The 25,337-nt window shown below is 51.8% G+C and overlaps 2 protein-coding genes across 6 annotated transcripts in view; one reads left to right on the top strand and one right to left on the bottom strand.

Annotated features, from left to right (window-relative positions):
* Positions 1-256: 256 nt before the first annotated feature.
* ACP2 (acid phosphatase 2, lysosomal) lies at positions 257-9,242 on the bottom strand. Of its 2 annotated transcripts, XM_061998001.1 has the most exons (11): positions 9,099-9,242; positions 8,921-9,016; positions 8,751-8,837; positions 6,838-6,990; positions 6,395-6,493; positions 5,596-5,685; positions 3,369-3,501; positions 3,206-3,294; positions 2,499-2,605; positions 2,131-2,306; positions 257-2,048 (listed from the first exon to the last, which is right to left on the bottom strand). In XM_061998001.1, exons 1-11 carry the CDS (start codon positions 9,207-9,209, stop codon positions 1,912-1,914), a joined length of 1,278 nt encoding a protein of 425 aa, XP_061853985.1. In that variant the 5' UTR covers positions 9,210-9,242; the 3' UTR covers positions 257-1,911. The 2 variants fall into 2 exon arrangements, with proteins under 2 accessions (XP_061853985.1, XP_061853986.1); XM_061998002.1 differs by lacking the exon at positions 8,751-8,837.
* A 120-nt stretch (positions 9,243-9,362) lies between these two features.
* The window catches only part of NR1H3 (nuclear receptor subfamily 1 group H member 3), a 30,456-nt gene continuing 14,481 nt past the window's right edge, over positions 9,363-25,337 (top strand). Inside the window, exon 1 of one of the 4 annotated variants that reach the window (XM_061997740.1) lies at positions 9,363-9,438. The gene's annotated coding sequence lies outside the window, so the exon portion shown is untranslated. Of the gene's footprint in view, positions 9,439-9,515; positions 9,766-10,943; positions 11,060-11,240; positions 11,328-25,337 lie in introns of those variants that run through there. The other 3 variants (XM_061997736.1, XM_061997737.1, XM_061997738.1) reach the window with 3 other exon arrangements.

Raw genomic sequence — 25,337 nt, forward strand, 5'->3', positions numbered from 1 at the left:
AGGATCAGCCACAGTACTGTGTGTGCAGTGGACACTCCTGACTTGCATGATGAGCTGCCATCTGTGCATGGCTGCTGCAGTCAAATATAGATTCTCTTGCTTCTCACTGTGCTCCAAGTGGGACTGTAAGTCAAGAGAATTACTTTGGGAAGGGGAACACTGGTGAGTTGTGCCTGTTGGCCAGCGCTGAGCACGCCAGCGATGAACCCTTAGGAGAAGAACCCTCTGAACCCTTAAGAGAAGAAGAGGAGTAAAGTTCAGTGCCAATTTGATTTTAATAATGAAAAGGAAATGTATTAGAACAATTACAGAAAGTCATTCACAGTCAGAGTGTCGAAATCATCGTGGAAACCTTTCCTCTGTGTGTGCAAAATTTGCTGCCTTGGAAAAGAACAGGTCCAGCCCTCGTGGTTGTCCTTTCTGTTACCCCTTCCTTGGGCCTGTTCTCACAGGCAGGAGGTTTTCCTTTATGACTGTCTTGCTGTTTGGGGGACCTAGATTGTATCTTCAGAGGAAGAAAAGGTGAGGAAGATGCTGAGAATAGCAAGCTGCTTCTGCTGATTGAGAGTTCCCATGCCAGCAGGAGCCCGTGAGGGCACAGGGAAAAGCCCCCACGGTGCTCTGTAGGGGAAGAAAAGGAGATGTCTGTAAGCCAAGAACCGGTGTCTGCCGCCACGAGGGGAAGGGAACTGCACCAGAAAGAGAAGTAAAAATGGGAAGTGAATGTGCAGCATCACCATGTGAGGAGCCTGTGCTGCTGGTGCCTGCTCCACTCTGCCAAAAGCTTACGAGGCAGGTGGTGAGCACTTGGTGTGGAGGTCCCTGTGGCAGCTGCAGAGAACCAAAACGAGGAGAGGGATCCTCAGTCACCTGTAAACTCTGATTCTTAATGAGGTTGGTTTGTTTGTGTGTCCAGATATCTGGGAGGAACAACTACAGAGCTTGGCCTTCAATCTTAGGTATAAAAACAGGTCTGCTACATCTCTTTAATGACAGCATAAAACCATTTTGCCAGTAAAGCAGCTGAAATGTGGACTGCTTGCAGTACTGGATACTCCCTGTGATAGGTACTTGGAGTTCAGAGGTGGGCAAGTCCAATTCTAAGGCTGACTGTTTCAAGCAGAGCCCGAGTCTCTTACCTATGGAGACATAAAATGGGTGTGGGTTTGCTGTGGTCACAGGACTTATCTCTGATGAAACTCTTAGAGCTTCTTTAGGTCACATGTAAACTACTCTGAGCTGAATCCTAAAAACTACTGCCAGGTGGTCGATCATGTCCTGGTTCCAGGTCAGAACTCTTGATTCACAGAGGGAGGAGGGGAAAAAAAAAACCCCAACAGACCAGTTGCCAGCAGCAAACTCAAGCAACGCTTTTCAGTGTCTGCAGCAGTTCCCTCTGCCTGGACAGCAGATGACTCTTGGTGTGTTGGTGGTGAGCTATGCCCTCTGCTCCAAGCCCAGCCTCCCCACTGTCATCAGCCTGGTGGCTTGAGGAAAAAGCATTCAAAGCAGGTTGACCCTGAAGAGAGACACAGCTCCTGAGCAGCTGCTGGAGACCAGAGCCCCTCTGCCAACAGTCATGGTGAGTGGTAACATTTACAGTCACTTGAGAAGAGCTCTTGAGCAGCTCCAACTGGCCACAGTGGGAATCCCAGACTAGGTAAGCTGTATGAGGACTGGGGGCACCACGCAGTTGCTGCCTTCAGAACTGAGATGTCACTTCCATTGGAGTAGCTCAGTCCTCTCTCTCTCTGAGACATCACCTTTAGAAAGCATCCAAAAATCAACTCCAGCTTCATTCTGGGAAGCAATGGCCAAAGCAGAAGAATGCTCAGTAACCTGAAGGTGCCCAATCATCTTTAGGGGCAAAACTGCTCCCTCCTACAGCCTGGGAAGGAGTTGAAGCATCTGTCAGGCCTGCTCTTCTCCCTCATTGGAAACGTGCCTGTAGCCGGAGGGCTGAGACTGTATGCGAAACAGTACAGTCAAGAGGAGGATTATAAGGAGAAGGAGAATAGATCCACACACAGCCAGACCCACAAACAGTTCTGAAAGAGAGAAAACAACTGGTCAGCCTGGTGTTAGCCAAGCTTTCCACTTCTGCCACGCTCCAGTCCAGCCTGGGCTCACCTGTGTCGTGCAGAGTACTTGCTACCTGGCATTCCTGCTCCCAGTTCCAGGGAATAACAGCAGCTGTGAGGTCCATGAACCTCTGCAGTGGGCATTTATGCTGACAGCCAGGGATTGTCAGTGGGAAAGGTTCCTTCCCACTCTCGTTCCGGTAAAACATCTCCACAGAGAAGTTACTGAAAGCAAACCGAGAGCTACATGTTTGGGTTTCTTCCCACGGAAGTCATCCCCTCCCCAAACCTCTGTGTCAACACCCTTCATTCTGACTCTGGGAGCAAGACTGCATCCATCCCCTTAGTGTGGAGCCTGGCTGAGGTGTCTAACCCTGGAGGTGAAACCACAGCAGACATCTTTAGTGCAGCCCTCACCCATCATCCTCTTGGTACAGCTCAAAAAAGTGACAGGAGGCGTAAGGTGGTTGGACGTTGTTGAAGACGTTTAGAGCCATCTGCAGAGCTGCAATTGTGGTGTCATGCTGAGGAAGAGGGGAAAAAAAAAACCCCAAATCAGTCACCCTTCAGGCTGTGGCAGGGCAGCTCAGACCATACCAGGGCAGTGCTGAGGGGATGGCCCCAGTGTAACTTCCATCGGGAAGAGGAGCTGTACTGCGAGGAGGGTGGTCTGTGATGGAGCCAGAGAAGGGGAGGGAGTGCACACAGACACATAAATCCTGCACTGTTCTTCAAGAATTGATGTCTAGAGCAATTTGGAAGAGATGCTGGACTTTCCAGTCAGTGAGCTGCTGGGAAAGGGGAACGACTCTGTCTGTCTACGCTGCTGCAACATCACATCTGAGCAGCGTCAACCCATCCACCAAATCAATACAGCAGTGGCTCCCCACAGTCTGCCCATCTCAGCCACAAGCCTGAGCTAACAGGAACAAAGCACAGGTTGGGAATATTCCTCAGGGGCCTCAGAGAAAAGATACCAGCTCCTGCACATCCCACCCAGCCAGAGCTCTGCACGTCCTGACCACTGCATGGGCTGTGGAGAAGCCAGAAAGGGTTAAAACTGTCACCAAGCCCCAGTACCCCTGCGAGGAGCAGGAGAAGCCCTAGTCCCCAAGCTGACTTACTGCTGAATAGGCGAGCACTCTCAGGTTGTGGTGGATAGGCTCACTTGCTGCTTGGGTTAGGTTTTTCCTGATGTGGCCCAGCAGGACCCCTGCAGAAAGGGAACAGCTGGCAAGAGGCAAAACGAGAGGGAGCAGCACGGCGCTCCCTCCCCGCTGCACTCACCGCCTTGCAGACGAGATTTTTCTACCCGGTGGATGATCCCAAACAGATAGTCAAACCCAAAGTCTCTGAGTTGCCTCAAGTGGCTCATGACTTCTGGTGTCGCCCATGCAGGCAAATCCATTTGGTGTACTTGCTAGAAAGAGAAACAATACTCATGTGCAGGTAGCATGGATTGCAGATAAAACAGATTCACAGATCCATAGGATCATTTTGGTTGGAAAAGACCTTTAAGCTCCCGGAGTCCAACCCCTCCCCTCACCCTGCCAAGCCCATCACTACCCCATGGCCCTCAGCACCTCAGCTCCACGGCTTTGGGATCCCTCCAGGGCTGGGCACTCCCCCAGCTCCCTGGGCAGCCTGGCACAGGGGCTGACACCCCTCTCAGGGAAAAAGTTCTGCCTCAGCTCCAATCTAAACCTCCCCTGGGGCAACTTGAGCCCATTTCTTCCTGTCCTATCATTCATTTACTGGGAGAAGAGACCAACCCCCCCCTCACTACAACCCCCTGTCAGGTAGCTGCAGAGAGTGCTCATGTCTCCCCTCAGCCTCCTCCAGATTCACGGGAGAAGGGGTGTCAGGGTTTCTGGAGACCTGCCCACACTGCTGCCCATTTCTTGGCTTATTTTAAATACCCTCCTTTCCCATTTATGCTTTTGTCCTCACACTGCTGTGCTGCACACAAAGAACCTATCTGGGGTTTTAATGTTGTTTCAGAAACTAATCATGAGAAGCATAAAGATTAAAATTCAGGAGCTCCATTTCTGTGAAAGCCCAACCCAGGGCAGGGTTATGTCCTAACACTGATACAGCCACCTCGGGGCCTTGACTTCACCTGTGGCTGATTCTGCCCTGCAGTCAAAAGAAAAGAACCAAGTGAAAGAAGGTAAGTGAGAGAGAACAGACTGAAGGTTTCCAGTGTGCCTGCAGCACCATTTCCTCAGAGGCTCTGAGGGCCACTGGAGGATACTGGAGAAAGTTTGCAAGCAGCTTACTGGGAGGCACCTCTGGCAGAGCCCAGTACTCAAACCCAGAATACACAGAACTGGCAACCAACAGAAGAATTTGCTTCAGAGCCAACCCATTACAAGGATTAGTTATGCCGGCAGACACAGCAGTTGTGGTTCCCTGGCATTACATGAAGCAATGTTCTGTGCCACATCCCATTAAACTTCCAGAAGACGAAGCTGGATATCCTCAGGGCCTGTTCTGTCTGAGCAGGTCAGAGAAACTCCCATCAGCAACGTAGATACTCAGTTATTAAGCCGGTAAGTTCAGCTATTTCTTGGACTTTCTTATTTTCTCCTTCCAGATGGTAGAATGAATCTACTGGCTCAGGTGAGAAAAACAACCCTTCCCTTGAGGGCACTCTTTGTAGGAGTTAGAAAGAAGGTGGAAGCCCAAAGCAGCTGAAGAGACTGATTGACTGGTAAGTTCTGAGAAGAAAACTCCCCTTCCTCAAAGCATTCTGGTTTCATATTGGGATAGTGAGCTCTTCTCCAAGTTCTTGGGGATTACAATGGTTGCAGTTGCCCTTCCAGGCCCAGTTTGTAAGCTCAGCTTGTCTTACAAATGAAGACTGGAAATTCTTGATCTCTCTCACCAAAGGATTTCTTTTTTTTGCCACCACCAGAAATTGCCTCACTGTGATTGTTACAAGACAGGAGATGGGATTTGTGAGACAAAGAGCAAATTGACATAGTGCAACGCAGCTCTGGACTTGAACATTCTCATCGTGCAGCAGCTCAAGCTTTACACAGCAAAGTATGTAAACCCCATGTAACCTGGAAGAGCATTGTTTTCTTTCAGAGATGGCATTAACAGAAGCACAGAAAGTGGTTGATAAAAAGAGAGGCAGAGGTAGACCCAGGGATAGTCTTAATTTAAGCTCCCAACGTTCATCATAAAGTTATCGCTTCTTCAGTTTCCAAAGCTCTCCTTTCTGCTGCTTACCTCAGATTTGTCCAGAGAGATATAAAGATTTCAGATTGCAGCCATTTGCTAGTGACTCTCAAAAGAGATTTATTATGCAGGTGGGACTTCTACATCTAAGCTACAAAGTCAGAGGTTACAGGGTGCACAAGTAGGTAACTCTTGGCTTCAGTGAGTAGGAGCTATTATTATTCTGAAGTTAGAACATCTATGGGATTTTGGCAAAATAATTTGCTACCAACTCCAGAGAGTCCTAAAGCCCAAATTGCCGTGGCTGTAAGGTGGTGGCCACACTTACCTCACAGAACAGTGTGTCATACACGCTCCAGACAGACTCGAGAGAGACATGCTGGATCCCGGTCTCATTTGCCACCATCTGCAGGAATTGCTGTAGGTACGAGAAAAAGAGAAAGGCCTTCAGTGTTCTTAATCTCGTGGCCTATTACATGCACAGGTATTCCTACCCTCTTCATAGAATTGCAGAGTGGTGGGGGTTGGAAGAGACCTTTGGAGCTCATCCAGGCCAAGCCCCTGCTAAAGCAGGTTTCCCTCTATCAGGGGACACAGGAACGTGTCCAAGCAGGTTTGGGAACCTCCAGAGCAGGAGCCTCCACACCCTCCCTGGGCAGCCTGGGCCAGGGCTCCCTCACCTCAGCACCAAACAAGTTTCTTCTTGTGTTCAAGTGGAACTTTTTGTGTTCCAGCTTATGTCCATCACACCCAGTCCTGTCACTAGGCACTGCAGAAAAAAGTGTCGCCCCATCCCCCTGACACCCTTTAGGTACTTGTAAGTGTTGATGAGATCCCTCCTCAGCCTTCTCTTCTCCAAGCTGATCAGCCCCAGGTCCCACAGCCTTTCCTCATAAGGAAGATGTTCCAGTCTCCTGATCATCTTGGTGTCCCTGCACTGGCCTCTCTCCAGCAGTTCCCTGTCCCTCTGGAGCTGGGGAGCCCAGAACTGGACCCAGGACTCCAGATGAGGCCTCACCAGGCAGAGTACAGGGGGAGGAGAACCTCAAAGCTCCCGATTATACAGGTGTGATCATAGTTTAACTATGAGCCTAAGACCACCTTATCTCAAGCAAACAAGCACTTACCCAATTCTCCTTGGTCATATTTATGTATTCTGCCGAGTGCCGTGTTTCATTCTGTAGCTGTTCATACCGAGGACAGGGGGTCAAAGGATACTTCAGCAGCTGGGCAGAGACAACAAGAGCAGGCAGGTCACCGAGAAAACCAGAGCACGGAATTTGCAGTCAACATGCACAACTGTAATGAAGCCCCAGTTAGCAGGAGGCATCTCCAGACAGCCTCAAGTGCTGCCTCCTGACACGCTCCAGATGGCGGGCGCTCTGCCGAGACGTTGCGGCGAGCGTGTTGAGTCAACACAGCGCCTCAATTCCCATCTTCTTCTGAGAGAACCACCTTTGCAAGGTTCAAGTTCAAGACAGCCTGAATCGAGACTGAAGCACAGAGATTGGGAGAAGCCGGAGTAACACGCTATTTGAGTAGGCAGGATCTGTCCTTGAGACTAACTTACCCTTTCCTCGTCCTGAGCCACTGTGTGCACAGGGATGGGCTGCCAGGAGATGTTGGGGTTGAACACCTGTGGTCCCTTGGGGGGGTAGAGGCCAGCCAGGTTGGCCTCTGCGCTCATCAGCGTCCGGTCCCAGTCTGTGCTGCGGACATAGATCTGCGGGACAGGGACAGCGCAGCGTTAGGCACGTCCCTGTGAGCGGTGAGCTCGGAGGCAGGCCGCTGCCCAGGGCCTGCAGCTGCTCCTGGACAGCCAGCTAACGGCAGCTGAGGTGGCCGAGCCTGCTGCTGTCAGCCTGGACGGGCACAAGTCCGGCCTCGGGTCACACTGCAGCGGTCTGTTCCCATCAGCGGGACGGCCAGAGGCACGGCACGGAGGTCACCGAGAGACAACGTGCTGCACGTGAGGAGGAGCTGGAGAAGAGCAAGACAGAGGCACAAGCATCGATGGGCACAGATGGGAAATGCAATGCTTTTACAGAGCAGGACTGGGGTAAACTCCTGCTGTCGGTTCTCAGCTCTAGGAACCAGCTGCTGTGCTTGTGAAAAACCCCCTGGGTTCTCCAAGCCTCGGGTCTCCCATCTGAGGAACAAAGACAAGAATGATCTGACCAACAGCTGAAGGAAGAGCTACCTGGTTGTTAGGGGCTCTCGAGGTTAATCAGCCTAGATGTATCACTCTAGAGCTCAGAGAGAGATCTGAGGCAGAGAAAGAAGAAAAACACGAGAAAGTTCAGAAAGTCAAGATGGCAAAACTTTGGTACCATTCTGCTACCTGTGGAGAGAAAGCAGTGACAAAGCAAGAGGAATACACGGGACATCAGCAAAGGAGGTCCCAGAAAGCAGCATGTTGAGGCTGAAACAAGAATAAAAAGCCAGGAGAACGAAATCCATCTTTTAGAATGTTAAATGAAGGAGAAACAAGAAGAAAAAAACCCATCCCATGTGGAAACCTAAGAAGAAACCCTCCCCCATATGCTCACAGTGTACAGCAACTCCTGTGTGAGGTGTATCTCAAAACCTGAGTCATGGGGACAAAAAAAGCCTGTCTTTGCTATGTTCCACCCATGTTTACCTTTTAGCTGTAGCTTGAAAACTGACCCTGTACCCATTTAGACAGGGCTGCTTCAGTCCTCTGAAGAGACAGAAAGGAAATATTTTTAAAGGGTAAGGATCTCATCCTAGAAGTGCTGTAAAAAACCCACCCCACTTAAGCCCCAGGTGCTGATGCTTTTCTCAGCAGCCTTAGCCAGGGCTCCAGCTTGTCGCTGAGTCAGGTGACAGTCGGTCACACTCCTTATCAATGAGGTTGCTCAACTCGAGGAGCGGTTTGGACTTGGTGAGCAGAACAGCTTTTGTGAGCAGGTTTTGTTTGCACATCCCTCGGTTTGTTTTTTCTCCTCGACCAAGTTTCGGCCGGTCAAAGCTTTAGAGTGAAGTATGTTTGGAAAGGAACAAGTGAGGAGGGTTAAAGGATCCGAGTTTGAGCTGATGCTGGAAGTTTTGTAGATGGTGCAAATGTCAAAGAAGGGATGTAATCTAAGCTATGGCAGGCTGGGTGTGAGCTGGCGAGCTCAAAACGGGAAGAGACAAAGACAACTGTATGGGGCTTCTCAGTTTGCCCCGTCTGGTCAATGCCCCGAAGTGAGCTCAGATGAAGTGAGGGACGCGGAGCCAGTGAGGGCCTGTTCCGTTCCCTCGTCTCTTTCCCCTCGTGTGGCTCCTTCCCGTTTCCCCCAGTGCCCAGCTCACGTTCTTACAAACGAAACCTTACCAGTTCCTCAAGAACCCGGCAGCCCGCGGCTGGGAACGGGCGGAAACCCACCAGGAACAACACCACGCTGAGCGGGGCGGCGGCGCCGCGTCCCCTCCGAAAGAAGCTTCCCCTCCCCTCCCGCCCCCGCAGCCCGCGCTGACCTCCCACCGCAGGTACATGTCGCTGAGGAAGCCGCTGTACCGCCGCCGCAGAAACCGGCCCAGCGCCAACTGCTGCCGCATCCCCATCTGTAACGGCACCGGGCTGCGCGTCACCGGCGGCGCCCGGCCGGTCACCGGCTCTCCGGTCGCCGCCGCGGCGGAGCACGCACCTGCGTGAGCTGCCCGAAGCCCTGCGGCCAGGCGCTGGCCTGGTAGGGGTCCCGCGGGTACGCCTTGACGGGCGAGCGGTCTCCGTGCCGGTACACCTGCGGGCGGCACGCGTCACTGCGGCCCGGCGCGGCCCCCGCCGCGGCCCGGCGCCCTCCCGCCGCCCGGCCTCCCCCTCACCAGCGTCACGAAGCGCAGGCTGCGGGGCCGGCCGGGCGGCGGCTGCAGCCAGAGCACCAGCAGGAGCAGGACGGCGGCCGCCCAGCCGCGCCCCTTCGCGTCGGCCGCCATGGCGCGTCGCCCCGCTCGGCCCCGGCCGCGGGCCCGCCCGGACGCGCTGTGCCCGCGCACACCGGAAGCGCCGCGCAGAGCCCGCCGCGGCCGGCGGGGGCCGGGGGCGCGCGGTGCGCGTGCGCGGCGGGGCCGCTCTGGGGCGGCCGTGCGGCTTCCCCCGGCGGGGCGGCAGCGCCGCGTGGCGTGGGAGAGCCCTGCCGCGCTCCGCGGGGCCGAGCGCGCCGAGGTGCCGCGCGGGAGGTGGCTCGGGCCAGGCCTCGGGCGGAGGCGGGGCGGGCCGGCGGGGCGGCCCCCGCTCTGCCCCCGGGCCCGCTGCGGGAGCGGCCGCGCACCGCCGGGTGTTCGGGCTCGCCTGCGGCCGGAGGCGGCCCCGGGGGCTCCCACCACGGAGGCGGCCGGCGGCGGGGCGGAGCGGGCGGGACGCGAGGGTGTCGCTGTGCTGCGGCATTGCGGCTCCTCGCGAATAAAGCGTCACCTTTACGTCGCGGCCAGCGGCAACTTGTTAAGCCGGGGGGAGTTTCACAGCGCCGGGACGTCGCCTGCGATCTCTTGGGTAAAGCCCTCGCGGAAGGGAAGACAAGCAGGCGCGGGCGAGCCGGCCGGCGCGGCGGCTGCGTGGGGCGCTCAGCGCCTCAGCCCCCGGGCCGGCCCCAGGGCGTCCGCGGGGGAACGGGGATGAGCGTCCGGCTCTGCTGCGGAGGCCGCCCCCGGCGGGTGCAGCCCGTGTTCGGTCGCCGCTTCGGAAACCCGGGTGGCATGAGGGGGTGTGAGGGCAGCGCGCGTCCTGCGGAGGGTGCGCGTCCGCTGGGCCGTTGGCCGAGGGGCTCGGAGGTGCCGTGGAAATAGAAGTCCGGGTGTTTCGCGGGATGTTGCGGTGTTTAGTGCTGGTCTCCGCGCAGGCGGCTGCAGGTACGTGCAGTTCGCAGCTTTTGCTTCTTCGAGAAGGAAACGCGGCTCTGGTGTATGCAAAGAAATCTTTAGAGTCATGACGCCCGATGGCTCAAAGCCCCGTTTTGCGGGGTTTTATTTGCTTATAACTGCGCGTGGCTGTCAGCAGGAGGAGGTTGATTTCATTCACGCTGAGCATTTAAAAAGGAGATGCCAAGAGGATGGGGCACCACTTTTTTCTGTAGCGGCCAGTGACAGGACAAGGGGCGATGGACGTGAGCTGGAACACAGAAAGTTCCACTTTATTGGTGCTGAGGTGAGGGAGCCCTGGCCCAGGCTGCGCAGGGAGGGTGTGGAGGCTCCTGCTCTGGAGGTTCCCAAACCCGCCTGGACGCGTTCCTGTGTGACCTGCTGGAGGGGAACCTGCTTTAGCAGGGGCTTGGGCTGGATGAGCTCTGGAGGGCCCTTCCAGCCCCCACCGCTCTGTCATCCCGTGGTTCCGAGTTACACGTCTCGCAGCGCTGAGCGGTTTGTGCATCAGCGGGGTTCGGTCCACGCGGACGCGGCGCGGCACGCACAGCCCGGCTGCGGGGAGCGACGTGTTCAATCCGTTCGTTGATGAGCGCTCGGGAGGTGTAAGCCTGGGGCGGCGGCGCACGCCTGGGAAGGCGCGGTGGCGTTGCGCGGCTGGGGAGAGCCGGCCGGCTGCGGCGCGTCCCTGCCCCGGTGCCGCGGGACGTCGCGCGCCGCCCGCAGCTCGCGGGGGGGCGGGGCCGGGCGCGGGGGCGAGGCGCGCGGCGCCCGCACGTGACGCGGGGCAGCGCCGCGCGTGACATCAGCTCGGTCCCGCCGGGAGCACCGCACCGGCACCGCACCGCACCGCGCCGGGCCGGGTCACCACTCCCGCCGGCGGCGCGGGCACCTGCCCCACGGCCGCGCAGCGCGCAGGAATCGCGCCGGTAACTTCTCCTTGGCAGCGCCTATGGGGCCGGCGGGGTGGGCACCGCCTCTTCCTCCTCCTCCTCCTCCTCCTCCCAGCCCGCGTGACTCGGGGCCGGGGACGCGCTCTCAGCCCCGCGGCCTGCGCCGGCCCTGAGCCGCGGCAGCGCTTCCGGGACTCCGTGCCGGTGGCCCAGCGCCGCCCGCGCAGTGCTGGCGGCCGCGCCGCGCCGGGCCGGCTGTCGCTGGAGGGGCGGCGGGGAGCTCGGCGGGCAGCAGGCCCGGGCGGTGCGTCTCTCGTAGCGGCTCCGGGAGCGCGGCCGGCCGGGCCGCCCTGCGCCGGGGGCGGTAGAGGGCCGCGTTCTTGGGGGGAGCGCGGAGCCCGGCGCTGGCGGCTGTGCGGCGCGGGGCCTGCCGGCTGGGGCTACGAGCGGCTGCGCGGTCCGACCCTTAGCAGAACGGTTCCTCTGCTAAGAAGGTCGGGAAAAAGGGTAGAGACAGCGGGCGGACGGACCTGGCAGGTCAAAGCAGGCGTTTTGAGGGCGGGGGGAGCTGTCGGTTACTCATGGGTGTATCGTGCATCCAGAGAGCCCAGATCTCTCTTCACCGCCTCCAGAGACGCTGTCAGAGCGCGGCGATGTTTATGTGCTTTGTGGGAACTTGTGAGCTTTCCTCTTCCCTTGCCTCCTGTGCTCGGCTCTGCGTTTCTCTGTCTCACTCACCTGTTGCATCCTGTCAGCTCGGATCCTGAGCTTTCTGGGGCACAGACTTGTCAGCGCAGCTGTCACTCGGCATGGTGCTGTTCAAAGACAGCTTTGCTTACGCTGATGATGGCTCCAGATGGTACCATTTCACTGACACCCGTTGTGCTGTGGTCCATTGGTCTGTCGGGACAGGCGTTTTGTTGTGGGGTAGAAGCAAACCTTGGTTCAGCAGTGAAAGAGAAATACTCTTATCTCCTGAAAATTTCTCCCTCTTTTTCCTTTTCCTGAAGGCACAGCTGGGCCCTTCTCTGCAAGGCTTTTTTGAGGGAGTCTCCAGCACTGAGTCACTTTTCTGACTAACCGTTTGGATCCCTGTGTGTCAGCCAGTGTCTGTCCATGACTCCAGGTTATGTTTGTCTGTAGGGGAGAGTCCTCTGAGCTCTGCTGCTCATTCCAAGGTGTGTGGAGTGTCTGCTGTTCCCCAGGTGTCAGGGTGAAGGCAATACCTGAGGGAAATCTGGGTTTTTTTTGCTTCCTGTAGTGAATGGTGTGCTTGGTTTGTAGGATCAGTTGGTTTGTGGCGTGAGTTTTAGTCAAGACATAAGCACCCTGCTGAGGTAGAAACAGAAACAAATGTGTAGTTGTGGAAGCAAATGCAGTTTGAAAATTTCAGCCAAGTGTTGCTGAGCTCAGCCCTTCTTTCCTTTGGGCTGTGGAAAGAGAGAGGGCATTGAACGCAGTAGGTGTTGTGCCAGGACCAGATGGAGTTTGGCCTCGCTCTGCTTCTCTGCTGTCACACCTGTGGCACGTTTGCCAGGGGGTTACTGCAGCCACAGGACTGGCCAGGGCAGACTGACACTGTGTCTGTGCCTTCCTGCTGGAACCCTTTCCTGAGACCTAGCACAGAGTTCAGAGATACTTCTTTCTCATCCGTGCATCGTTCTTCAGCCAGGAAGATGGGCTCTTGCAGGAGGAAAGCAGGGGTCAAAATAACAAACAGCCTCCTCCTTCCCACCCACCAACCCCCAAAAAGCAACTTGGGGAATAAGCCCAAACCAAGCTCAGGTAGGACAGGATGTGGAGCGCTGGGGAGCTGCTTGGGAGTTCCTTGTATTGTGAAGGAGGGATGCAAGAAGTGCTGGAGCAGGGACTATATATATAAATTGCCTAATCTTAAAAAAATAAGAAACAGGAAACTTTTATCACAGGATGGATGTGTCCTGGCTGTGTGCCTTGGGTTGCTGCTGGTGGTTGTTTCCAGTTACTGCAGCTGCGGCTCTCTGCACCTTGTCAGCATGTTTTCTTTACCAGCTGGCTGTGCAGTGAGGAGGAGGAGGAGGCAGCAGAAAGGGTGCAGAAGGACAGGCGTGCAGCCATGCATATACAGAGCAGGAGCTGGCTGCCTCTCCTGATCTCACACCTGCAGGAGGAGTTTCCAGTGCTTCAAAGTGCATTTGATTGCTTTGACTGTGGTGTTTGGTTTGTTTTTTTTTCCCAATAATGATATTTTCTCTAGGCTTAGTCCTTGGCACTCAGAGTACTTGTTCTGTGGTAAACAGCAGGACAATTTAATGCCGCTGTTAAATGTTTGACCCAGTGGTGATGGTCTCAGACCTGAAAAGTCAGGGCTCTGGTAATTAGATCTGATCTGAGACTGTACTGCTATGGAGACTGGCAGTGTTCAGAATGTTAGGTTTTGAATTTAAGGTCTTTTAACTGCTGCTGTTTTCCAGAAGTCATGTTCCCATCTGCCCGAGGAAGGGTATAGAACATAATGTCCTTTGTCTTGGACGCGTGGAAGGGTGATCCCGCTTTCTGTTCTGGAAGCAGCTGCTGTGAGAGTGTCATTGTCGCAGATGTGTGAGTCCTTGCATGTTGAGTAGGAAAAGCTTATCAGATTGTATGTCACCCTCCCTCAAACCCCACCATGTGTAGCAAGATTCACAAATCTGACAGTTTTGGGGAAAAATCGGTGTTTCAGAACAGAGGTGAAACCTGCCCTGCAAAGGTTTTTGTTTCATTGAGGGAAGTTGTTTTGCTGATAGGGTAAGTTACCTTGTTTTCCTCACAGACTAATAACTTAGGGAGGCAGAATCACATTCTTCTGACTGTGGAAACCATCTCAGGAGGAAGGAGCTTCATCTTCAGGAGGGAGTTGAGGGGAATGCTTCCTGCTGACAGGTACAGGTCTCAGGTTGAACCTGGGCGTTAGCTCATACCTCTCCTCACATACAAGCAACAGCATTTTCATTGTGGTTACTGCAGATAGAAGCTGTACTGGAGTCAGTTTGGGTTTGAGAGACTTGTAGAATACTATTAAATGAGCTGAGGCTGTCCATGTTCTGGCAGATGTTAACATTTGCTCTGCTAGGAGTGGTACAGCAGGTTACTTTAGCATTCCTGTGTGGTTTTCGTTTGGTCACTTCCTCTTTGGGACAAAATACCTTTTTCTTCCATTTTTGGAGCAGAGACAAATTCCTATCTTGTGTCCTCATTAAAAAGGAGACACCCCTGGGGCTGATGTAGCTTGAACTTTTAGATCTGGGAATCTCAAAACCAGGTTTCCTGTAAAGCAAAAGGATTTGCTTTATTGAGTGTCAAAAAGAAAACGTCATCAATCTCACTCTAATTTCATACCTTGCTTTCATGTGTACGCTGTCAGGCTTGGAAGTACCTTCCTTGGGGAGGGCAAAGGCTGATTAGAGGAGTGCAGAGAGGAGAACAGAACTCTTCAGACCATCCAGTATGTTTAAGGGAGGGGAAAAGATAAATGTTTGTTTAATGGGAAGCTGATGAAGAAATGAAGAGAACAGCGTTGGGGAGTGGGAAATCTAACGCTTGTTTTGAACAGGCCCAAAGTAATGTCTGTAGGATTGAGTAGGAGAGTTATCTCCTGGGATGTGAGGATTGTAGCAACTTAAAAGCCTCGCTGCAGAGTCAGGTTGTATTGGGTACGCTTAGAAACCTCTCTGGGTTGTAGATAAAAGGTGTTGGGTGATTATGGGACTGATTGCTAAAGCAGAGGGCTGACAGAGTGGGTGTCTCCTGCCATGTAAGGCTTTCTGGTTTGCTTTAAGGCTTTCAAAAAATATTGGCAAATGGACTTGTAAAATGTCTTTGAAACAAATTGGGTGTGGAAGTTGTATCCTCTGTCCCTCCAGGGACAGTGTTCGCTGCTCCTGCCGCAGCTGTGCAACGAGCGAGGTTCCTGGGTTTAATCAAGGCTTCCCTCTCGCTGACTGAGATCATGATTGAAGTTGGTGATTTAAATTTAGTTCATTTAAGCTTTGTTTTGCTTTTGATCCTTTGTTAAAAGGCAGCCTAACCTGTGCCAGGCGCAGTGGGTCTACACACGCCTGTTTCTGCTATTATGTGACAGTAAGTGTTTACATAGGAAAATGCTCGTTTGCGTTTACTAGGCAAATAATTCCTCTCCTTGTGACTTGCTCAAATTGGCATTTGAATAAAGAGGTGTCATTAAATATGCAAATTGCTTTGACAATTAGACTATGGTCACGCACTGGATACACAGAGAAGACGCACTTGCTGGAGCGTGTGCTGTTAAAACTGACTTATTTTAACAGGGTAGTGTTATCTGCACTTAGCAAAATGAATGTTTTGGTCATCGTGTCCTTCCAGATCTTAGAATGAGCATAACTCATCCTCCCTTGTTTTTGTTCAGAGATTGGAGAAGAGAAACAGCTCCCTCACTGTTTGCTGCTGCCTCCCCCGGTTTGGAGTGAACTGAACTAATTTAATAAGGGAACCGAAGGAACTAACCTTTCTGCCCTTTTGATGAAACACTGGTTTGGTGTTTCAGTGGGTTCTGAGGATGTAATTCCTAAGTTCTAGAAAGTCATTACACTCTTTTAAACGTTGTCCAGCAACCATGTGCTGCTTGGATGGAGTGTGCCTTTGTGTAAGTGACTGCTTTAGGCTTTATCACCCATTGTCATGAACTTAGAGAATAAATTGAATGCATGTTGTCATGAAAAAATGGTGTGGAATGTGTTTAAAGGGAAATGTTTGGAATTTGAATAGCCTATCTAGGGCAAAGAGGCTGGCTTCTGCAGCAGCATCTCAGTTGCCAGGGTCACACGTGCAGAAATGTACCAGCCCCCAAAGGATTCCGCCCGCCACGCCAGTGACTGTTCCTGGAGGATTTTACACAGTCGAGCTGTCGGGTGTGCACGTGGGGTGGCTTCTTGAGCACTTCCCAGCAGGACCCCCACGCACATATGTTTGTGGGCACGTGAAGTTGCAGTGGAGCAGCCTTGGAGAGCTGCTGTGATGGCTCTTGCCTTGCCATGCAGGTGCAGCCACATGTCCTGCAGCCAGCCCTCCTCAGCTGTGTGTGTCAGCTCGCAGCAGGGCTGCCGCCGAGGCAAGGCAGCAACCCCACAGTGTCAGGAGAAGCTGTCACCTTGCCTTTGAGTACCAGCTGTGCCATTCTGGTCTTCTGATTCCTTCTCAGCCTTGGCCACTGCCTGCAGGAGAGGAAGAACGTTCTGCTTTCTGAGCAAGGGCCTGGAAGAAGTTCAAAAGATGGCTCCTCTGTTTACAACAGACACAGTCGGGCACCTGCAGGTGTGTGCAGGAAGCTCTAGGGATGTGAGTTAAGGTCCATATAGTGTGTGGACAGGTAAGGTTAAGCTGCTAGACCTTTAAAGAAAGGTGTTAGCAAAGGAAGAGGGAACTTCTGTTGTGAGGTCTCTTTGAAAGTGTGCAATACTGTTAAGCAGAGACTGCATAATGTAGCTTCTGTTATCTAGGCATGTCTGAGAAGAGGGGACTTAACTTTCTGGGCTACGTGGCACTGAGGAAGAATTTTCCCTGGTTGTCCAGAAAGCTCCCAAGTTGCTGTTTGTTTTTCTAGAAACAGAGGAGAAGTGGAAAATGCATAAACCTTTGCCTGAAGGAATAATTTCTCTCTGTCACCTGTGCTTTGAGGGCATTTTCTATCACACTGCTTTTAACCAGCAAGCTGGAGTTGTGAAGGCTGAAGGAAAAACACGAAGGGACTGCAGATTTTGTCCTCCCTTGTTCCAGTATCACCTCCAACTGCTACTCCCTGATACCTGCTCAGGGTGGTGTCTTCAGCAGTGTCCCAGAATCAGCAGGCCATCCCCACCCTTCTCCCGTGATACCAGGATCCAAATAAGAAGTGCAGGCAGCTGTTGGCTCAGCCCCATAGCCCGCTCCCACACACTCCTACACGTGCTCGTGTTTGCCAGCACTGATCACTGGTGTGCAGTTATTCCTCTGGAGTCAGGTGGTGGCAGCTCTCTGACAGTTTAATGTTTGTTTGCTTCATGCAGACGCCGCTGGAGCATCGCTCGTGCTCGTGCAGCACCCCTGGCTCCGGGTTCATCTGGGGCCGTGGCTTCCTGCTGCTCGTGGCAAGGTTGCGCTGGAGCTGGGAGCAGAGCAGGCTCCTTGCAGCATGTTCCTTGTGACAAACCCCAACAAGGATGGTCTGCCAGGGTCTCTGTGCACACTTTCACCTGGGACTCATTGTTTGGGCAATAGAAGGGCATTCGTCTGTTAGCACCTTCAACCTCTTTGTGCTTGTTTAGGGCTCTTTCTGGATGGATGAGGCATCCTGAGGGAGAGCTTGGAGATAACCTGAGAGGAGAGCCGGGGGCTCTGGTTTCCCATGTGGTGGGTGTGCCGTGAGCGCAGCCATTTCACTGGCTGCTGTTTGAGCCGTGGACTCGTCTGGCTCCGGACTGTTTTCCAGCTGAGTATTTGTGGTGATGTCAGGCAGTGTGAGAAAGGAACATGACTTGGCAGGACAAAGTCTGTAGAAAGTTCAGCTCCACATTTGGCCAAAAGTCTTGAAGGGAATGAGATCTACATACGCATTCTGCTACACAGCCTGTCACACGCCCTCTCACATGCTCCCTTCCTGTCACACAGATCCTCTTTCTCTCATTTTCAGACCTTTAACCCTTCTCTCCTGGTTTCCAGCCTGTGGATTTATGAAAAACAAACCAAACAAATCCCTTCCCCTTGTTTTGCTGCTGTTGTACCTTGTAAGGGGTTAGTTGCAGTGACCCCCAAAGCTGAAACAGACTGTACAGGACAGGATCCAGAATAGTAAAGTCAAATGCAGGACAAGTACAAGTTTACTTTGTAACAGAGCTCTTAATATTCTGACCTGTACCCCTGTGTCAGTCTTGCAGCCCTTCTGATCTCTATTCTTGCTCCACAATAGTCTTCTGGCTGATCTGGATTTGCATACCAGACCTCTGCTGAGCGGTGGGAACCTCTGCCTCTCTGCTCCTGCTCCGAGAGCAGCGTTAGCAAAACCTGCCGAGGTGTGTCCCCAGTAATGGATGGCTGGGGAGCAGACTGACAGTCAGGCTGCTGGAAGCAAATTAAAACTCCGTTCCAGTGTCCCTCAGATGTGTTACTTTGTGTGGGGATTTCTGTGGCCTGTCATCCATCCCGACCTCTGTGCTACATCTAGGGATGATATTTCTACGAATGGGAACCGATGCGTTTCCCCTGCTGCCCTAAGGGAATCTGAATGAGTTTCCTGCCTGTTTTGCAATCCAGTGCTGTATTTCTGTTTTGCCTGTGAGCAGTAGTCTTTGTTTTGATGGATGCATTTAGGTGGGATGGCGCTTGGATACTAAGTGCTGTGTAGATACGTTATAAGAAGGCTGTTTCCCAGAAACTATCTCATTTTAGCCCTGGTAATATGCGGCTTATTGATGAAAGTACTCTGGGGGGGGTGGGAGGAAAGGAGGAAATGAGACAAATGAACAAAGAACTGTAGTGTAAGCATCCTTCTTTTTAAATTCTCCTCTTTCCTCTTCTGCCTCTTGTTATCTTTTATTTGATGGCTGCTATAGGATGGACAAGACCAGTTTCAAAGAGGAGGCGGCCCAGACAAAGGCTGGGAGTTGCTGGCTTTTAAGTCCACTTCCTGCCTTTGCTGGGATACATCCTACAGCTGTACTTGTCCTTGGGCATCTTGTCTTCCTGGTAAAATATCACAGCTGCCTTTTGTGCTGTTACCTGTTTTAAAAGTAGCTTCTCAGTGCTGGAAGAGTCAACAGATGTTTGGGATAGTGATGAAGAGATGGGCTGAGACAGCCCTGGGGGCTGAGCTGATTACCCTTCTGTGATGCCAGCTGATAAGGACACTTGGCTGGAATGGGTGTGGATCATGAAATGTCACTCCCTGACTGCATAGCTTAGTGCAGACGAAACTATTGTTGAGAAAACAGACAGGTAAACAGTATCTTGTGTGTTATCCTGATCTTTTTGTACATGCAGAAGACAGGGCTGCAGTGCTCCTTTCTAGGCATAATCTCTGACTGTTTACAGATTAGGCTTAACCCTTTTCCCTGGCACCTCCACTGACTGGATGTTATTTTGGGTATGTCATTCTTGCTGTCCTTTTCTGAGTTCTGATGTCTTGCTCCAGTTTGGGGATGGCATTAGGATGGCAGGTCAAACCTGCCACACGTCAGACTTGTGTACCCTGAAGCAGGGCTGTTCCATCTGTGGGACTGAGAATCAGAAAGGTAGTTTTCTTTTGTTCTGTGAAGTCCACAGTGGTTGGAGAAATAGGCTTCTCTCTTTTTTTCTCTTGTTCCTCCCACTTCCATGTAAGCCTCCTTTAACAAAACACATCTTTTTGAACCTAGGCAGTGATTGCCATTCTCCCTGATCTGGATGGCACTGTGTATTGCCTGTCTCTTTTAAACTCTGTTCTCTGGTAAAGCTAAGGAAGCTCTTCATCTTAAACCCATTTCAAAGAATGGCTGGCACTTGTGTTTTGGATAGCTGTTAATAATTGAGTAGAACAAGGTATTGATGGCTAAGTAAATCTAGAGAAGTGCAGAAAGAAAGAGTCTGTGGGCATGTTCTTCCATGCTGGTATTTATAAGGAGACAAAGGTGGTGGGGTCAGATGTCATTTTCAGCCTTCAAGTAGGATGTGATGAGCTGTCACTGCACGTAGGATGTGAAGGAGCCAGTCAGCAGCAGGTATAATGAGCTGCACGCTTCTCAACTGCAGTTTTCCAAAGCAAGGTCTTGCTAGTTAGCAGGTTATTTTGTAGTAGGGAGTTTGCTAGCTTGCTTGAACACTTTATGTTTGACTTTATTCCTTTGTGTGTGTGCTGGTGTGGTTAGAAGAGTGAAAGAATTACACCTTTAGCCAATACAAGGGCCCAAGGAAGAAAAAATGAACACACAAACCCAACCCACCTTTGCACAGGTACATTTAGATGTGCAAAGGGAAAAAAGCCTTCCTGGTAGGACAGCTGAATTTGCTTGGGGAAATTGTGGGTGGTACTGACAGAAGAAGGTGTTGCCATTTTACACTGAGTTTCCATAGGGAGAGTTTGCTGTTACAGCTGATGCTGACAAATGTTCTGTGGACGAGGCTCCAGGCTGGATCCCCTCCCTTCCCTTTCTTTCCAAGGAGTGGCAGAGAGCTGCCCTTTGCACCTCCGCTAGCAGGAGGGGGCAGCTGCTCTGCTTTGTGTGATTTATCCCCTGGGGAGGAGCACAGATGGGATTTTTCCTGTTGGAAGCCCCTGTCAAAGCCTCAGTTGTGCTTCCTGCCCTCTGAAGGTCAGCGCTGATAGTGGTGTGGAGCTGTGGATGAGCTGGATTCGCAGCCAGACACGGGGGATTATTGCAGTTCAGCTACAAATGGCAGGTTCTGCCACTGCTCAGGCCCCACGAGTGCTGCAGAGGTTGGTGTCAGTCCAGAGTGGCTGTGTTCTGTCTGCTCCCTGTGGCTTCACAGCTCATCTGGCCAGACAGTGCCGAGAAAGGATCGCTTGTTATTCTATAAGATGGCTTGGAGGGAAGGGGAAGGTGGAGGGATGCTCCTCCTGTAACATCTTCCTTGCTGTAAGCCAGTGCATGCCCTAGTTTTTGGTGCTCCTGACGTGGTTATACTTTAGGTTAGCCAGCAGCTCGAAAGCTGAGGTGACGGTAGAAGGACTAGGAGGGACTAGAGCTTTGTTACCTGGACCTAGCTTGTGTTGTTTTCTAGAGTTCAGGGGAACTTGTGTCAATGACCTTTAAAGGAATTGGATGGCAACAAGGTTGACATAACACTCCTGATATCACTTGATACTAATTTGCAGTTCATGAACCAGGGAGAAGTCTGTCCTCTCTTGCTGTGTCCTCCCACCCTCTTTGCCTCTTTCTCACTCCCTTTGTCAGAGGGGCTGATGCTTCATGCAAACAGGAAGAGAGGCCAGAGCAGCCCTGTGTGCACTGTGACTGAACTCCAGTAACCTCATCTCCTTTCTCCTCCTTTCAGTTGCAGGACTGAGGGCATCTGGCAGCCCAGGGAGAGGGAGGGAGGACCCAGAAAGGTACTTCAGGATCTTACCCAGCCTGAAAGCAGTCACATGTAGACTCTTTTACTCCTTGCATTGCTGTGGCACTCTGTGGCTTCTGCCTAATCAAAGAGGTGAGGACAAGGGCAAACCCAAAACCTCAGCCTTTCCTGGGAAGGAATGACAAGAGGGAGGTGAGAGGGCACCTCTCCTGCTGTGTGAGACGTGTAGGCAGGAGAGCTGACTTCTTGCAGCACAAGTGCTGTGGGGGTGAGGAGTTCCTTAGCAGAGCTCGTAGGTTCTTGAGTCAGTGCATTCTGCCTTCAGCTGATGTACAATTTAGAAAGCCCTGTTCCCAGCACAGGGAGATGGATAGTCTGTGTAGGAAAGAAACAAGCCCTGTGCTCTGAAGGTCTTGGACAGATAAATGAGTTTAGAGTTATTTTTAATGTGGAAAAGCAAAGCAGAAGTACATTGGGCTGATTCTGCCCTGAGTGTCTGTGTTCTGATTGGCAGTCCAGCTATGCCTTATGATCCCAATTCACTTTGCTAACCAAATGGTTCAAGGGAGAGACTTCTTTTTTTGTTTCAACCTATATTCCCTCTTACCTGAGGCAGGGTGGGACTGGCTTGGGACTTCTGTTGTTACCATTGTTTGTTTATAGTAGATGCTTTTGACTCACAGAATATGCCAAGTTATGTTTTAGGTCCAGATTCAGAAATAGCTGCAGATTTCTTTGCATTTTGATTGTAATACAAGGCCTCGTTTGGGAAGGAAAATTGTGGAGACTGTCCTCCAGTCTCCCAGAACTCACCTTTAGGGTCTTTTTCTGGAGTAGCCTGACTTTCCCTTCCTCTGTTTCCTTCTGTTCCTTTTAGGCACGCTATCTTTCAGAAGAACAGCTTTCATCCTGCTATGCAGCATTGTTACACCTTCCTGCTTTCCTTCCCAGTACTTCCAACCATGTGACACTTGTTTATTTTAATCTGTTCAGTTGTTAGTCACTTTTGCCATTGTTCTTTGAACTCTGCCATGGCATTCGTACCTGACATGGGTAGGAGATGGCATGCCTGTGTTGAGACCAGGCTAAAGGCAAAGGAAGCCTTCCTGCCAAGAGCTGGGTGCTGCAGTAAGAACCCAGTAAGGCTTGAGGATGCACCAGTTCACAGGAAGAGACACAGGCATGGGCAAAGGCCATGCCACGAGTCAGCAAATCATGGCTAGTAAAGGAGTTGGTCAGCAGCAGGAGTAAAAGCTGAAGTAAGAGAAGGCAGAGAGGCCTCTAAAACTGGGAGCTAGAGAGGTGTGAATAAGTCCCTTAACTTGGGGGCAAGAGAGCAGAAGACAGCTGCCCATCCCTGAGGAGCAGACTGTGCAATCAGCAGTGACTGGTAGCCCTCTGCATAACTGGCAGAGGTAGCAACAGCTTGCCCAGTTCCCAGGCTGGTGCTGCATGCTTGGGCAGCTGCTTGTCAGCAAATGAAAGCAATCAGGGGGCTGTGGCTTTTTATCAGCTTGGGACTGAGGAGGGCTTTCAAACTCCTTCCCAGTTTGTGGTTGTCTTTACACTTCTACAAGATCAAAGTGGATAACACGATTTCAAACCCTGTCCCTGCAGTTGTCTGTAGAGAGGGGGCACAGTTAGTGTTGTGCCCTGAGGGTCACAGAAGGGTTCTTTTCATTCTTAGTAAAGATCTTAGTTCAGAATCATTCTGGATGCTGTCCTGTTTGCAGTGCTTTGCACACCTGCCATTTTCGTGGCTCGTCCCTCTCATTGACAGTCTGAAGTTGATTCTTTTTCCTGATGAGTTTCACATGTACTTGCTTCATTTTCCAAGTGACAGGTTTGCATAGGATGCTTTTTCTGCTCTGGAAGGTACAAGTGTCTCTTTCAACGTTTTCCTGAGACCTGTTATGTGTGTACTTTTGCTCTGCTTACAGACCTACTGCTGCTCCAGCATTTCATGAGAAATGGGATGGTGTAGAGGGAAGGAAAAGGAATGAGCCAACGGGAGCTGGGAAGAAGCTTTGTTTCTCTGAGACTGTTACAAGGCAGTACCAAGTTCCTTGGGGAGATGTGTGACAATACTCTGGCTGCTACACCAGAGATGGTATAGGAGGAGCAGCAGGTCACAAAATACTAGTTAGTCCTTATGAAAGGATTGTAACAGGGGCTTAGTTCTGTGCTGGTGCTGTAAGGTTCTGTGCAATCTCAGTCCAACAGGCTTCCTTCTGGCTGTGGCCAGCTTTTGGCTCCTGAGGTAGCATCACCACTGTGTGAGTCATGCATTCAGGTTTCAGCAGAGGCCCTTATGCCCTGTTGTGAGCCCAGCTTTCAGAGGCAGATGCTCACTGGGTACTGGCACTCGAATTGCATGTCAGAGAACGTTTAGAAGCCAAAGTGCCAAATCACATCCCTGCTTTAGGTGCCTCTGAAAGGCCTTCCTACCAGATGCATTTGTTCAACAGCCTGTCAGGCCCATGCACAGACACAGTCCTGTCGCCACACAGCTGTGTGATGTGTCAGCACAGTCATGGTGATGTATGTCCACACACATAAGGTGTCTTCTGCTGATGTTCTGCAGAGTGCAAGCTTGTGATTCACTGTGGAGCTGACACATAACCATTTATTTTACCCTGGCAGAAGGCTAGAGGATTTTGTAATTTACAGGACCAGGACACTGACCAGTAAATCCTGTTTAGAAAGATCCCAGAGACTTTTACAAGCTTCCTAAAAAGCTGCTGTTCCCTCTGAACATCCAGTATTTGGAGGTAAAGGGCTTGTTCTGCTATTCCTCTGATCATTCCTGCACTCCTTGGTACAGTCTCTTTAGAGATATGCTTGCACCTTGTCTGGTTCCTGGTCCTTAAACTTCTCACGGAAAGCCACCAACTAAGGAATACCAGGGAGAGGGCAGATCTGTTCAGCTAACGTGTCACAGTGACTGTGGTTCCTTTGGTTCCTTTATGTGCTGTGCTGCCCAGTGCCATGTCCTTGTCTGGTTCTCAATGAATGTGGGACAGAAATGGGCCATATTCTGTAGCTTTGTGTCTGTTGCCAGGTCAGGTCAAAGATTTACAGAAGAGTGCATGAGTGCTTCAGCTGGGATTGGAGGAGGACTCAGCTGAGGGAATGGGATGAGATGAGACCATTTCTGGAGGAAGTGATGAATGTTTCTGGCACTTAGGAGGAGGTGCAGGAGCCAGGGCTGCCCCTTCTATCTAGTCTTTGTTAACAGTACTTGCTGTTGCATGAGTGCTGATCTTGAGACTATCAGTGTCTCAGTTGTTCTGTTGTCTCAGAAGAGAGAGCAAAGAAATGGTGTTGCCAACCAGCTTTGCCTGACTCATTTCAGAAGTGTTGAGTGTATTGTTTGAGACATAGGTGGCAAGGGCTAGCAGAAAGCTGTTTCCTTTAGCCTTTCATCTGCATGTTCTTCCTCTCTGGAGTATGTCTGTTCATCAGACGTTCCTCTGTTCTAGATGCTGTGTTAGAGAAAAGTGATTGCTTCATCTTTTGTCACTCGGCCAGTCCTGGTTTCTAAAACAGTTGAGACAGACAGTGGGAGGCAGCACAGCAGATCATGTCAAGATGACTCTGTTCCCTCTTGCAGTTACAGCATGTATCACCTTTCTCCATTTTTAGTTGAAGTGGTGCTGCAGATTGGAAGATGTCAACCTCTATTAACATGATTCTTAGTACAAAGCAAGATTTTTGGTCACTTGGGAACAATTCTCATGTATTTCTGTGAAGATTGACTCCTTGGCCTAGTCGTAACAGCCTCTCACTTGTGTGCCTGTGGGGAAGATGCTAGTTTAAGTTTCTCTGCCAGGCACCAGAGTACTGTTGTTTGCAGATAGGTTGATTTTCCACAGCCTGCAACTTTTACTGAGTCTACAGTGCTGTCTCTTAGGAGTAGAGATGACAAGAGGCCTCTCCTGTCTGGCCCCTTCTGTTTTGGGAAAGCTGGAGGCTGGTGCACAAAGTAGGAATGTGTGGGTTGGTTTTACAGCACAAAGATAGTGGCTGATAGGCCTTATCCCTCTTCGTGTCCTGGGCATGCCCATAGACTTGTACTTCAGACTTGTACTTCCCTCTCTGTTGGTAGCTGCAGACTTCTCAGACATTGCTAGGAAGTCTGCAGTCTCTTAGAAACTCCCCTTTGGGCTCCAGGTGTCCTGCTGACAGCAAGCTTTGCAAGATCTTGCAGTGTCAGTGCTGGTTATGTGGAAATCCCATGAGGCAATACCCTCCTCTTCTGCTTTTCAGAAGGCAG

This window comes from Colius striatus, chromosome 6 (genome assembly GCF_028858725.1).
Source record: "Colius striatus isolate bColStr4 chromosome 6, bColStr4.1.hap1, whole genome shotgun sequence".
In the NCBI taxonomy this organism is placed as follows: domain Eukaryota; kingdom Metazoa; phylum Chordata; class Aves; order Coliiformes; family Coliidae; genus Colius; species Colius striatus.